Source organism: Hypanus sabinus, unplaced genomic scaffold (genome assembly GCF_030144855.1).
Source record: "Hypanus sabinus isolate sHypSab1 unplaced genomic scaffold, sHypSab1.hap1 scaffold_1121, whole genome shotgun sequence".
Classification (NCBI taxonomy): domain Eukaryota; kingdom Metazoa; phylum Chordata; class Chondrichthyes; order Myliobatiformes; family Dasyatidae; genus Hypanus; species Hypanus sabinus.
The window spans coordinates 13918-28493 of NW_026779179.1; the positions used below are offsets into that span (position 1 = coordinate 13918).

Here is a 14576-nt window from a genome sequence, read left to right on the forward strand (position 1 = left end):
ATACTTCCTGCATGGAGATGGACGCATCTCAGAACATGAGTCCCAGCAGGATCAACCTTTTCCTTCCTGACTTTGTCTGAAGTCTGAACAACATCTTTCACAACAACCACTTCACTATCTGTTATCAGAATCTTGTTTCAGAACCGGACTGAAGTTTAAACCCACCACTCCGCCTTTCTAATGGCGAAACTCACGCTGGGATATTGCTTCTACTTCGGTTCTGCTGTAAACTGAGAGAGTTGCTCGCTGGCGGAGAACATGAAGGAGCGGCGCAACGCGGAGCGGTGTTTTGCGGCCTCCAGGCAGCAGTCTGTGCTGCCCCCTCGTGTTCGCCCTGCAGAAGACAAGCTCTGTTATGGTCGAATGCAGATTTGCATAAATGTGTGTATATATGTGAACGTATATACAGTCTAAATTGTGTGATCGTATAAATACTGATATTCACCGTGTGCTTTCTATTTTACCTGATGCATTTTTACTGATGCCTAGTTGAATGACAATTAAACTCGGATTGGATTGAAGCGCTCTCTTATGCACAGTTCTCACCTTCCTTAGAAGCCCCAGTGATCCAATATCTGAAGCCCTCATTGCCACCCCAACACCTGAGCCACGTGTTGATCTCTATTACCCTCCTATTTCTGGCGACACCAGCCCGTGCAGAACTCAGCCGCTCAGCCTCCCATTTGACATCGCTGAGGACCCACTCCGAGAGGTCGCGGGAGGCAGGAATCTCTATCCTGCAGAGAAAGCCAGTTTTATGTTCCCCAAACCAGGAATCGCCGATAACCACCGCTCGTTTCATCTCGCCGTCCCTTCTTAACTACTGAGACAAACTCGGTGCCAGAGACCGGAACTGTGAGACATTCCTCTTCTCGGTCATTTCCACGCATCTCCCCCACGCAGACGTATAAAAAGTGGTAGACCTGTTATTAAGCCATTTGGACACAGGGGTACTCTACAGTGGGTCTAGCTGGTTAACACCATTCAACCTACTGTGTCACCCAGTTTCCTGTGAACTGCATACGGGGTCTAACTTCCTCCCAATATGTCTCCCAACCATCCACCCACCTTCCCAAATGACCCTGATTTCATCCAGTAGCAGTTCCATAAATCCGAGTGTTGGAATCTGCATCCGGAGGCATTTATCAGAGGCGAGGTTGTCAGAGACACTGGACGTCTCCCTGTCGTCCCAGATCCTGCAAGAGGAGCATTCAACTCTCCTGCCAGGCATGCCTACTGTTCTAACTGTGCAATTATAAACGATAAATAAACTGAAAACAAACCTACCAACAGTTTGCCCTTACTGTGATATGCAAATGTTTGGGCACCCCTGGTCAAAGTTTTTGTGACTTTGAATAGATAAGCGAGTAAAAAAGGACCAGAATTGCAAAAGGGCTAACGTTAAAGATGACCCATTTCTTTAATATTTTAAGCAAGATTGCCTTTTTTTTATTTTCCATCTTCTACAGTTTCAAAATAACAAAAAAGTAAAAGCGCCCGAAGCAATTTTTTGGGTACCCTGCATGGTCAATACTTAGTAACGCCCACTTTGGCAAGTGGAACATCTTTTAAACGCTTTCTGTAGCCAGCTAAGGGTCTTTCAATTCTAATTTCGGGGAATTTTCACCCATTCTTCCTTGCAAAGGTTTTCTAGTTCTGCGAGATTCTTTGCCCGTCTTGCATGCACTGCTCTTTTGAGATCTATCCACAGATTTTCGATAATGCTCAGGTCGGGGGTCAGTGAAGGCCATGGCAAAACATTCAGTTTGCGCCTCTTGAAGTAGACCGTTGTGGAGTTTGAGTTTAGGGTGTGTTTCAGATCATTATCCTGTTGCTGAAGCCGTCCTCTTTTCATCTTCAGCATTTTTACAGACGGTGTGATGTTTCCTTCCAGAATTCGCTGGTATTTAATTGAATGCATTCGTCCGTCTACCAGTGAAATTTTCCCCGTTGCCACTTGCTGCAAAACAAGCCCAAAGCATGATCGATCCACCCCCGTGTTTAACAGTCAGAGAGGTGTTCTTTTCATGAAATGTTGCACCCATCGTTTCTACAAACATACCTTTGACGGCCACAGGATAGAGGGATGTCAATTCACAACAGAGATTGGGAGGAATCTGTTTTGCCGGAGACGGGTGAAGCTGTGGAATTCGTTTTTACAGGTGGCCGTGGACGAGAAGCTACTGGACAGAGAGTCATTGATTCCAGACCAGACAGAGCATGGAGAGAACGGAGCGAAGGCTGGACATTGGGAAAAAGGGTTGAGCAGCCATGATCAAATGGTGGACCGACCCGATGGAGCAAATGGCTTAATTCTACCACACTGTGGTATGAGGGTATTTGAAGTTCCTGGGATACTGGGTATCAGCATCTCAGAGGGTCTATACTGGGAATAACACATTCATGTGACACGAAGAACGTGTCATGTTCCTGAAAAAACAGCCTCAGGCACCCAGGTTTCAACACTCCCATTCCTCGGAGAGTAGTTCGCTGTCACTTTCCCTTTAAGACTCCGACTGCCAATTATTGTCGGCCAGTTTTCCTTCATGGAATGTCTGGCGGTAACGGCCTCGCGCCGAGCACTCAGTGCTCAACTGTACGGGATCCATTTCTTGTACTGCTGCTTGTGACTTTATCTTCGGATTTCATCACTGTGCTCTTGCTTAATTCCAGTCTGAGCCGGAGTGTATTCTAGACTCTACTCGGTCCCTGTCTTCCCCACCATCCATACCTCTCTCGGTACAGAAGGGATTGCAAGGATAGGAGTTTGAGGGGATGTGGTCTCTCATTGAGGACTCGCGAATTTCTCCGTATGGACTGTGGAGAGCATTCTGACTTGTCTCATCGCCGCCTGGTGTGGAGGCTGCAACACGAGGGTCGCCAGAGGCTGCAGAGGGTTCTAGGCTCAGCCAACCCCATCACGGGTACAAACCTCCCCTCCATCGAGGATATGTTCAAGAATGAATGCCTCGGGAATACCACATCCATCAGCGAGGAACCTCTCCATCCGGGAAATGCCCTGTGCTCATCGGTACCATCGGAGAGGGTGTACAGGCGGCTGTAAACTCATCAATTTACAACCAGTTGCGTCCCCTCCGCCATCAGTTTGCGAACGCTCCCTGAACACTTAAACACTCCCTCGGTATTCACCTTTGTTGCAGTTCTTATTAATTCTCCAAATTTATGCTAATTTTGCATCATTGCGCCATGCCGGGGTCACGTTGAAGTTGTACAAGGCGTCGGTGAGGCCGCACACGGAGGGCGGTGTTCGGTTCTCGTCGCCCTCCTGTAGGAAAGATGCCACTGAACTGGAAAGAGTGCTGGAGGAGATGTACGATAATGTTGCCGGGATTTGAGTGTCTGAGTTCTGGGAAGAAGGCAAGAATATGTGTCTGCATTCCTTGGAGAGTGGGTATGAAGACAGGAGAGTCGTAGTCTGGGATGGGGAACTGAGAGACAGTGTGGTGAGTGTGTGTGGAAAGTACGGAGAGGGGAGATACAGAGAATGGTGTCAAAGGAGGAGGGGTTGGTGGAAAGGGAGTAAGTTTGAGAGACTGAGGGGAAAAAGAGAAATGGAATAGAAAGGGGAAAATGGGGGGAGCCGGGAGAGAGTGGCAGAGTGGTGAGGTGTGGATCAGCGGGGAGAGGGAGAGCAGTGGAGGATTCTGGGCTTGGAACGAGGGGAAGAGAGGAGGGGAGGGGATGAAAGGATGTGGAAGTAACAGTGCGGTAAGTTGAATGGGGAGAAGTGGGGTGAAGTCACTTGATTGAAGTCGACCCGACAGGCTGTTGACAGAGACCTTGGATCTTTTCAGAAATATCCAGGTATAAATGTGCCGACTTCTCACAGATGAATCTGTGTGTACTGTTACAACTGTAACCCCGTGAGTGCAAGTTGCACTCTCTGCAAGTGTGCCATTTATAGTACATCTTGTACAGAAGAAAAGAGGTCACATTCCTGTCAAAGAGAGTTAGACAATTCCAATAGAGTCAAAAAAGATCCAGCAAACCGGAGACCGTCGCCAAACTAATCTTAGTAATCTGCGCTCTCCCCACAGCCACTAGTCAGCCTCTGAACTAACCTCATGATACCGCCCTCTCCCCACAGCCCCTAGTTAGCCTCTAAACTAATCTCGATACCGCGCACTCCCCACTGCCCCAGTCAGCCTCTGAACTAACCTCATGAAACTGCGCTCTCCCCACAGCCCCTACTCAGCCTCTGAACTAATCTCATGATACCGCGTTCTCCCCACAGCCCCTACTCAGCCTCTGAACTAATCTCATGATACCGCGCTCTCCCCACAGCCCCTACTCAGCCTCTGAACTAATCTCATGATACTGCGCTCTCCCAATAGCCCCTACTCAGCCTCTGAACTAATCTAAAGATACTGCGCTCTCCCCACAGCCCCTAGTCAGCCTCTAAACTAATCCCATGATACCGCGAGAAGTTCCCAAATAAATCCAAACAACCCTGCATCCTTCAACAAGCTAATCCCACTGTCCCAGTCTCCCCCACGGCCCGCTGTCCGTCTCCAAAATTAACCCATTCACAGAAACTTTCCCCACAGCCTCGTGTCACTCCCACACCACGGAAATGTAACACTCCCAACCTCACCCGTCTCCACATTTTCCAATCCAGTAAGTTTTGGATTCTTCGCCGACAAAGATGGAAACAAATTCCTGTGAAAGTAAATCCCTGCGATTAATGTGCTTGTTACGCCCTGGGAAATGTTTCACTGCTAATGTAATGTTTTCTCTGTAGCAGCAGTGTGTTTGTGCTATGACGAGAGATAACGGGGGCTTTGGAATGGGTGGCGTCCCATGATGGGAGGGGTTTTCTTTCCTGTGAGCCCGAGAGCCTGGGACTCGCGTGTATTTGTTCGGCAGAAGATGGAGGGAGAAGATGCCAGAACGGGGTAATCGTAGACTGCAGGCCTGAGCGGACTGGGAATGGGGTCGGGAGTGGACCACACCCGGGGGAAATCGATGGAGAACGGACGGACGGGAAAACAGTGAGCTCCAAGGAGCGCATTAGACTGTTTCGTTAAAATGGTAAAATTGTTTTCCAGACTAACCCTGTAGTTAAATGAAGAATCATAAAGTTCAATTGTTTAATTGCAAATGGCGTACTGCTCGCTATTTCGTGGGATTGATTTGTAACTGGGCCACACGTCCAGACAAACAAGCTTTTCTCGGTTTGGCCGGGCCGGAGGCAGTATCGCCCTCACACACCAGACAAAGCATGCTGAAGAACCTAACGGTTAAATTTAGCGTCTCTCCTTGCCTGACCACGGGAAAATGTGAAGAGACGGCACAGGGATGGAATCCCCAGTGTCAGATCCCAGGAATGGGTGAAGGGACGGGTTTGTGGGAGCTTCACTCTGAGCCTGACCCAGGGAGTGTCTGACGGGACGGCGTGGAGGGACTTCATTCTGTCACAATCAAAAACTTCGATACCGTGCAGAGCATTCTGAGAGGCTGCATGACTGTTTGGTACGTTGGTGGGGGGGGGGGGGTGGCTACTGCACAGTAGAAAGAAGCTCCGGATGGTTGTAAATCAAGCCAGCTCCATATTGGGCGCTTGCCTACAAAAGGACATCTTCAGGGAGCGGAGTCTCGGAAAGACAGCGACCATTATTGAAGACCTCCAGCACCAATGGCTTGCCCTTTACTCACTGTTCCGATCAGGTAGGAGATACAGAAGCCTGAAGGCACACACTAAGTGATTCAGGAACAGCTTCTTCCCCACTGCCATCCGATTCCGGAACGGACTGGAAACTTTGTACACTACCTCACTTCTTATAACGTAGACTATTTCTGTTTTTTTTACAAAATCTATTCAATGCTTGTGTTTGATTTACTTGTTTATTTTTATTATGTTTTATTTTATTTATTGTTATTTTCTCTCTTTCTGCCAGGTTATGTGTGGCATTGAATTGCTGATGCTAAGCTAACAAATTTCACGTCACGTGCTGGTGATAATAAAACTGATTCTGCTTCTGATTCTGGCGGGAGTTCCGCTCTCTGTCTATCGCGGGGGTGTGTGATGGGACGGTGGGGAAAGATTCAAACTATGTCAGACCCCGGAAATCACATACCTCTTCCTGGTTTGAATTTATTTTGAGGAGCCTTGCATCAAAGATTGAACAATGTTCCGTCGCTCCATCGTAAGATTCTTCCAGGATGGATAGGAAATAACACCGACCTTCATTTTCGATCCATCCCTGAGGACACGCTGGCACTGCAAATCAGGAACAAACAGAAGTGAATCTCCCTCCATAAATCCCATTGCACCGACTGGGATCAGAAACAGTCAACTTCCCACCACAACGTCCCAACCCCGATTCAGTCAGCAGGTGTCGCTGCTTTCACTCCGACCCATCACACACTCCTCGGGTCAGACACAGAGTGAATCTCCCTCCTCACCGTCCCATCACACTTTCCCGGGTTCAGACACAGAGAGAATCACCCTCCACACCGTCCCATCATACATTCCCGGGGTCAGACACGGAGTGAATCTCCCTCCTCACCGTCCCATCACACACCCCCGGGGCCGGACACAGAGTGAATCTCCCTCCACACCGTCCCATCACACACTCCCGGGGTCGGACACAGAGTGAATCTCCCTCCACACCGTCCCATCACACACTCCCGGGGTCGGACACAGAGTGAATCTCCTTCCACACAGTCCCGTCACACACTCCCGGGGTCAGACACTGAGTGAATTTTCCTCCGCACCGTCCCATCACACATTCCAGAGATCAGACATGCAATGAAACTACCACGGCACCGTCCAATCAGTAGTAGAGTGAAAGTCCTTGCGGGCCATTCAAACACACACTTCCTGACTGCTCAGACACAAATTTGGGTTCAGCACACAATGTCCCGGCATTCACTCTCGTGGACAGACGAAGCATGAAGCTCTTGTATCACGGTCGCATCATCATCTCCCGTTGTCAGACACAGAGTGACGCTCCTTCCAGACTGGCCCATCACACACGACCCTAACCCTAATCCACACTCTCACACACTCCTTGGGTCAAACACCCAGTGAACCTTCCTCCACACTACCCCAATACAACCTCCCGTGATCAGATAGGAAAGGAAACACTCGCTGCTTCCTCCCGCCGCACACTCCCGTGGTCAACTATAGTATGGTGCTCCTTCTGCCCAGAGACATCACAGTGTTCAGTAAACGAGAGAAGTTTCCTCCGCACCGTCCTATCACAGAGATATCTGACACAGAGCGGAACATCATCCAGGCGCGCGTTCCCTGTGTCAGACAAACACATAACCCCCCTCACATCCACCAAAGGCATTCACCCGCCCTCCCTCCTTCCCGCAGTAGCTCCTCGTCAAATACATCTGTATCGAACACAGAGTCCCATCAGACACGCACGGGGTGAGACACAGATTTACGCTCCCTGCACACCGTCCGATCACAGACGAACACGGCCAGACTCAGGCTGAAAATCTGGAGGACACTGGTTCGAGCTGAGGCAGCTCTGTTGTGTCCTTGAGAATGGGACTTAACCACACATTGCTGTGCGATGTCACCGGGGCCAGGCTGCATGGGTCCTAGTGCCCTTTCCTTGGACAACATCGGTGGCGTGGAGAGGGGATACTTGCAGATTGGGCAACTTCCGGTCTCCCACACAACCCTGCCCAGGCCTGCGCCCTGGAAACCTTCCCAGGCGAAACTCCATGGTCTCACTAGAACAACGGGTGTCGATAAACTGAATTTTTTTAAAACAACTTATAGCGTCCTGCTTTATAATATTGGCTAGCTTGCCATCATATTCCAGTGTTTTTTTTAATTATTTCACAGCCTTTCTAGTTGCCTTTTGTTTGATTTTAAAAAACTTTCAAGTCATCCAATTCCTACTCACTTTTGCCATTTTACATGAGCTTTCATTGGCTTAACTGCAATCCTGAATTTCCTTTGTCAGCCACGGATGTCTACTCTGATCATGTGAGAACCTCTTCTTCTTTGGGGCAAATGTATCCTGTTCATTGTGTAAAATTACCAGAAATTTCAGACTGCCGGCATCCCATCCAGTCCCCACCTCCTGTCTACATGGGCAAGCTCCTCTCTGATGCCTCTGTCAGTCCCATTATTCCATTTGGAAACTGATGCATGTTACTGACGCTTCTCCCTCACACAATTACAGAATGAATTTAATCACACCTCCTCAGTAAACAGACGTGAGACTTCTGGTCCTCGCACTTAGGAGTGTTGAGGACTCGGTTTGAGAAATCCCGGACCCTGGCAAGCGGGAGACAACATCCCATCCGGGAATCTCATTCTGGCACGGCGAACCTCCTGTCTATTCCCAAAACTCACAAATCCCCCATCACCGCAGCGTGTCTCTTCTTTCCCCCCTTGCCTTCTGAGTCAGGAGGCAGACCCACTCCAAACAGTCGACCACAGGGACCTCCCTCTATTAGTCCGTATGCCCGACTGCATCTGAAGTGTTACACCGGCTGATGATGAGGATGACCACTGCCATGGCTCCTGAACCGCTTACCCCTTCCCGGCTGTTACCCAGTTTCCTGTGTCCACCTTGGATGTAACTACCTCTCGGTGTATGTCTCCGTTTATTCCCACGCTTGATCTCCTGTCAAAGAAGCGCCGCTTTATCCACACTACACTTTCACATCAGACACTCCCGTGGTCAGACACAGAGTGATTCTCCCACCGCACCGTCCCATGACACCCTCCCGGGGTCAGACACAGAGTGAATCTCTCTCCGCACCGTCCCATCACACACTCCCGTGGTAAGACACAGGGTGAATCTCCCTCCGCACCGTCCAATGACACATTCCCGGGGTCAGACACAGAGTGAATCTCCCTCCACACCGTCCCATCACACACTCCCGGGGTCAGACACAGAGTGAATCTCCCTCCGCACCGTCCCATCATAGTCTCCCGGGGTCAGACACAGAGTGAATCTCCCTCCACACCGTCCCATCACACAAAGTCCCGTCACGCACAGCCTGTGAATCTCTTCCGCCAAGGCCTCATCACACATTCCAGCGTTCAGACGTGGAGTGAAATTTCCTGCACACCGTCCAGTCACAATCCTCCGGTGTCACTTTCACCGTGCTTCTCCATAGAACCATAAAACCATAGAACACTACAGCACAGTACAGGCCCTTCAGCCCTCCATGTTATGCGGACCCATATAACCCTTAAAATGTATTAAACCAATACTACCCCATAATCCTCCATTTTTCTTTCATCCATGTGCCTGTCCAAGAGGCTCTTAAATAACCCTAATGTTTTAAACTCCACCACCATCCCTGTCAAGTCATTGCAGGCAATCATAACACTCTGTGTAAAAAAAAACTTACCCCTGATGTCTCCCCTAAACGTCCCTCCCTTAATTTTGTACCTATGCCCTCTGGTGTTTTTTCTATTGGTGCCCTGGGAAACAGGTACTGACTACCCACCCTATCTATGCCTCTCATAATCTTGTAGACCTCTATCAAGTCCCCTCTCATTCTTCGACGCTCCAAAGAGAAAAGTCCCAGCTCTGCTAACCTTCTTCATATGACTTGTTCTCCAATCAGGCAACATCCTGGTAAATCTCCTCTGCACCCTCTCCATTGCTTCCACACCCTTCCTATAATGAAGTAACCAGAATTGAACAGAATACTCTAAGTGCGGTCACACTAGAGATTTGTGGAGCTGTAACATGACCTCTCTACTCTTGAACTCAATCCCCCTGTTAATGAAGCCTCGCATCCCATAGGCCTTCTTAACTACCCTATCAACCTGCGCAGCGACCTTGAGGGATGTATGGATTTGAACCCCAAGCTCCATTTGTTGATCCACACTCTTATGTAACTGACCATTAATCCTGTACTCAGTCTTCTGGTTTGTCCTTCCAAAACACATCAACACACACTTGTCCGGATTGAACTGCATCTGCCATTTTTATGCTCAACACTGCAGCCTGTCTGTATCCTCTTGTAACCTTCAACAACCTGCAGCTCCATCTTCAGCTCCTCCAATCACCGTGACATCCACAAACTTACTCACCCATCTTTCCACCTCCACACCCAGGTAATTTTTAAAAATCTCAAACAGCAGGGGTCCCAGGACAAATCCCTGCGGCACTCCACTAGTCACCGACCTCCGGGCAGAATACTTTCCTTCCACAACTGCTCTCTGCTTTCTTACATTTTATTTTTATCCAAACTCATTCCACACCGTCTCATCACACACTCCCGGAATCAGACCCTGAGTGATGACCCTTCTGCAACGTCCCATAACTCACTCCCGGATTCAGACACAGAGCGAAGCCCCCGCTGCAAGGTCCCATCACACACTTCCGGATTCAGAGTGAAACTTTCTCTCCACGGCGACATAACACATTTTGGAGTCAGGCATGCGTTGACTCTCTCTGGGCAGAGCCTCATCACACAGTCTCGTTTTCAGACACAGAGTGAAGCTGGATCCATACTGTTCCATCAGACATTCCCGGAGTGAGACATCGAGTGAAGCTGTAATGTTACGTCTTACAAAGCCGTGGTCAGACACAGAGTGAATCCACCTCCTCAAAGTTCCATCACAAGCTCCTGGATTCAGTGATAGAGTGAAACTTCCTCTATGCAGCCCCATCACACACTCACCGGGTCAAACACAGAGTGAATCACCCTACACACCATCTCTTCATACACTCCCTGCATCAAGCACAGAGTGACACCTTCATCTCTCCATGCCTGCCCTGTGACGAGGAGCGGGTGAAAGAGGGGGATGATGCCTCACCTCTTCTGCTGGTCAACAATTCACAGATTTGAGCCTTGGTTTCGTTGACTGATCTGTACTTCGTTTCCATCTCAGTGAACTGGTGACGGAGATCGTTGTGCATTCGTTTAAGCTCGGACAGATCAGAGTTTCGGTGGCATGTTTCGTTTGATTGACGAATCTGTGATACTGAGAGACGGTGAAGGATGTTTAGCGTTTACAGTGACACGTGAGTCAGCGTCACGCTACCGAACGGGTCACAGAGAGTGTTGTGTCAGTGTCACGGTGAAGGGTGTCACAGTGAGAGGCGTCATCGGAAACATGGGGGGCGTGTCTGTGTCACTCTGAGTGGTTATCATTGCCACGGTGAAGGTTTTGTTGTAGTTAAAATAGGGTCTGTGTCAGTATCGTTGTGATGACTGATTCCCTGTCTCAGCGCAGTTCATGTCCGAGTTGCCGTGAGGGACGTGTCGGTGTCACAGTGATAGGTGTTTCTGTGCCCCGGCGAGAGGTGTGCCAGGACACAATATAGTGTAGCTCGACGTCACTAAGAGGGAAATGTCAGAGTGTGGAATATCTGTGTAATGTGTGGGTGCTGGTCTAATTGAGATGAGTGTGTCTGTGTCACCGTGACAGGCCTGTCATGACCACGCTGTGTGGGATATTGTCACGCTGAGGTGTGTGTCGGTGTGATGAAGAGGACTATGTCGGTGTCATTGTGAATTTATGTGTCGGTATCACGGTAATGGGTTTGGTCTATGTCAGGGTGAAGTGTGAGTAATTTCCTCAAAGTTGAATCAAAGTTGATTTTAACTCATGGACCGGGAGTCGACATTGAAGTTGGATCCTGTTCACCTCTTCAGTTTCTTCCCAAAGGAGTTTGTAGATTCGGTCAGAGGTGATTTGAGATGGTGAAGGATGATTGGCCTTTATAGTGCGTCAGCGGGTCACGGAGAGTGTCACGGTGAAGGGTGCGGTGGCACTGTGAGAGGCGTCGGCACCACCGTGAGCTACGTGTCTGGGACTATATAATAGGTTTCCAGCGAGGTTTTGGTTGGTGTCAAGATGGGAGCTGCGTCACTCTCGCGGTGATAGTCGATTCCCTGTCAGTGAGAGACGTGTACCTGTCACTGCGATAGGTGTTTCTGGGTCTATATGAGAGGTGTACCGGGTCACTTCGAGGTGTATCTCTAAGTCACGGTGTGAGATATGTCGAGGTCACAGTGCGAGGTTTGACGGTGTTACAGTGAGAGACTCGTCATGTGTCATAGTGTCCGGTGTATTGCTGTGACAGTGGGAAAATGTCGCTGTCACGGTGAGGGGTGTGTCTGTGTCAAGGGGAAGGACCGGCAGTGGTCATAGTGGATGTATCGGTGTCACAGTAAGTTCAGTACTGTTGTCTGAGTTGCGGACTGAGTGGGTGACGCTCTGAGGGCTTGTCGGTGTCACGGTGAGGCATGAGTCTTTGTGACGGTGAGAGTTATATCTGTGTTTCAGTGGAGTGGTAGTTACTGACATGATAAGACATGAGTCGGCTGCAAAGTGATGGGCGTGTCTGTGTCACAGTGAGGGATGTGTCCACGTCAAAGTGCGGACCGTGTCAGTGTTACAGTGAATCGTTATTATATTAAGTTCTGTGTTGTCATCATGTTGAGGGATGTGTCGTGGGGGTTGTGTCGGTGTGACGGTGAGGGATGAGTCGTGGTCATGCTGAGGGTTGTGTTGATATCGCCGTAAAGGGTGCTTTTTGGAAATGCTGGGAATGTGTCCCTGTTACTCTGGTCATTTTAATTCTCTGCGGTTTGGTTCGTTCTGGCCGGTGTTAAACTCACCATGAATCCTCCAGCAAATACCCGTGATAATGAGGGCCGCTGTTAAAACGCAGATTAGCCATATGCTTGGGTCTGATCGGACTGTCCTTGTAGGTCGTTCACTGTCCATACCGCCTGTGAAAAAAAATCGATCCTTGTCTTTGTCAATCCATCGTCATATTCCCTGATCTACCCCACCCCTGCTCTTCCCAACCTCTCCGTCCAACTGTCTCTCTTTTCCTCATGCTGAGCAAGGAGCGTAAATCACAGAACAGAGCAGTCCCTTCGGCACAAAACTATGCTATAACAATTATACTTTCTACCTAAGTCGCTTTTTTTCCGACACGTTGTTCATTTCCCTCCAGTCCTTGTACATCCACGTGCCTATCAAAGAGCCAATTAAACGGCTCTATTGATTTGCCTCCACCACCACCCCTGGCAGCATATTGCACTCTCCACGCGCTCTGTCTAAATAAAACCTTGCCCCTCACCTCTGCTGAAAAGATACTCCGTGGTATGAGACATTTCACTGCGGGGGAGGGGGAGAAGCACGGGTTGCCTGGTCTATCTCTGTCTCTTTTCATGATAGAGACCTGAATCAACTCTCCCCTCAGCCTGAAATACATATGGAATAATTTATGAAATCCATACATATCGCATGAATGTATTTTACTGATATTCTACATCCACTTGCTGTCTTTGATCTTCTACATCTTATCATTGCTGTGATATCAAGCCATAAACTTGAGACTAATTTCTCTCTCCTTTTAGGTCGTTCACTGCCGATACCGAAAATGTCAATCTTGTCTTTGTCAATCCATCGTCATATTCCCTGATCCACCATTTCCCTGCTCTTCCCATCCTCTGAGTTCAAATCACTGTCTTTTCCTCATGCCGAGCAGTGAGCGTAAACAGCAGAGCTGAACAGACCATTCCGCACAATTTATTTTGCTATACCAATTATAATTCATACCTAATCCGATTTTACAGTAACGCTGCTCATCTTCCTCCAGTTCCTACACATCCACTTGTTTGTCAAAGAACTATTTAAACGCTGCCATTAATTTGCCTTCACCAGGAAGCACCTTCCAGTAACCCACGATCTCTGTGTAAACAAAACTTGCCTCGCACCTCTCCTGAAAAGATACTCCCTCTGCCTTTCCACTCCGTGGTATTAGACATTTCTCTCTGGGGGACAAATGGACCGGTTGCCTCGTCTATTTCTATCTCTCGTCATGAAAGAGACCTGTATCAACTCTCCCCTCAGCCTGAGAAACATATGAAATACATAAGAGGTTATCTGTGCTTTGCGCCGTGTGTGACCTTTAGTTTTGTGCTTGGCATCTTTGTCCTGCACCATCGCGGACTCCTTTGGCTGTACTCATGGGTATTCATGTATGGTTGAATTTCAGTTCAAGTTGTATTGAATTGAAACCGTCTCTTCTGTACCGGTTTCGCCTTCTTTGGAAGGAAACCCAAAGCAACATATATCCGAAGCCAATTTCACTACAGCTCGCCTCAACTTCCCCGCCCTTCTTCCATTCTGACTCACAGAACCATGCTCAGTGCGAGAGACCTGACCTCTCAGAATTTCCTCATTGGTCATACCGCAAATCGCTGTGTACTCGCCCACCCGTGTGAGCGATATTCATCTGGCTCCTGCTCTTTGCTTGTAGATACCGAATCATATGCCTGTCTGACTCAAACACAGAGGGAGGCTCACTCCTTTGTAAAGGGCAGATCGTGCATTACAAGCCTGATGGAGGAGGTTACCAGGCATATAGATGAGGGTAGTGCAGTGGATGTGATCTGCATGGATTTTAGTAAGTCATTTGACAAGGTTCCACACCGTAGACTTATTCAGAAAGTCAGAAAGCATGGGACCCAGGGAGGTTTGGCCAAATGGATTCTGAATTGGCTTGCCTGCAGAAGGCAAAAGGTCGTGGTAGAGGGAGTACATTTGGTTTGGAGGATTGTGACTAATCGTGTCACACAAGAATCTGTTCTGGTGA

At 48.9% G+C, this 14576-nt stretch overlaps 1 protein-coding gene across 1 annotated transcript; it reads right to left on the reverse strand.

Annotated features, from left to right (window-relative positions):
- Positions 1-209: 209 nt before the first annotated feature.
- LOC132386371 (oxidized low-density lipoprotein receptor 1-like) lies at positions 210-12694 on the reverse strand. Its single transcript, XM_059958622.1, has 6 exons — positions 12586-12694; positions 10775-10942; positions 6099-6241; positions 4616-4680; positions 547-737; positions 210-334 (listed from the first exon to the last, which is right to left on the reverse strand). Exons 1-6 carry the CDS (start codon positions 12692-12694, stop codon positions 210-212), a joined length of 801 nt encoding a protein of 266 aa, XP_059814605.1.
- Between the last annotated feature and the right edge of the window lie 1882 nt (positions 12695-14576).

Coding starts and splice junctions, on each gene's coding strand:
- LOC132386371 (XM_059958622.1), bottom strand. CDS start 12,694: ATGGACAGTGAACGACCTACAAGGACAGTCCGATCAGACCCAAGCATA. Junction 4,681..6,098: donor TAAATTCAAACCAGGAAGAG/GTATGTGATTTC, acceptor TTACTTTCACAG/GAATTTGTTTCCATCTTTGT. Junction 738..4,615: donor ATTGGAAAATGTGGAGACGG/GTGAGGTTGGGA, acceptor CTTTCTCTGCAG/GATAGAGATTCCTGCCTCCC.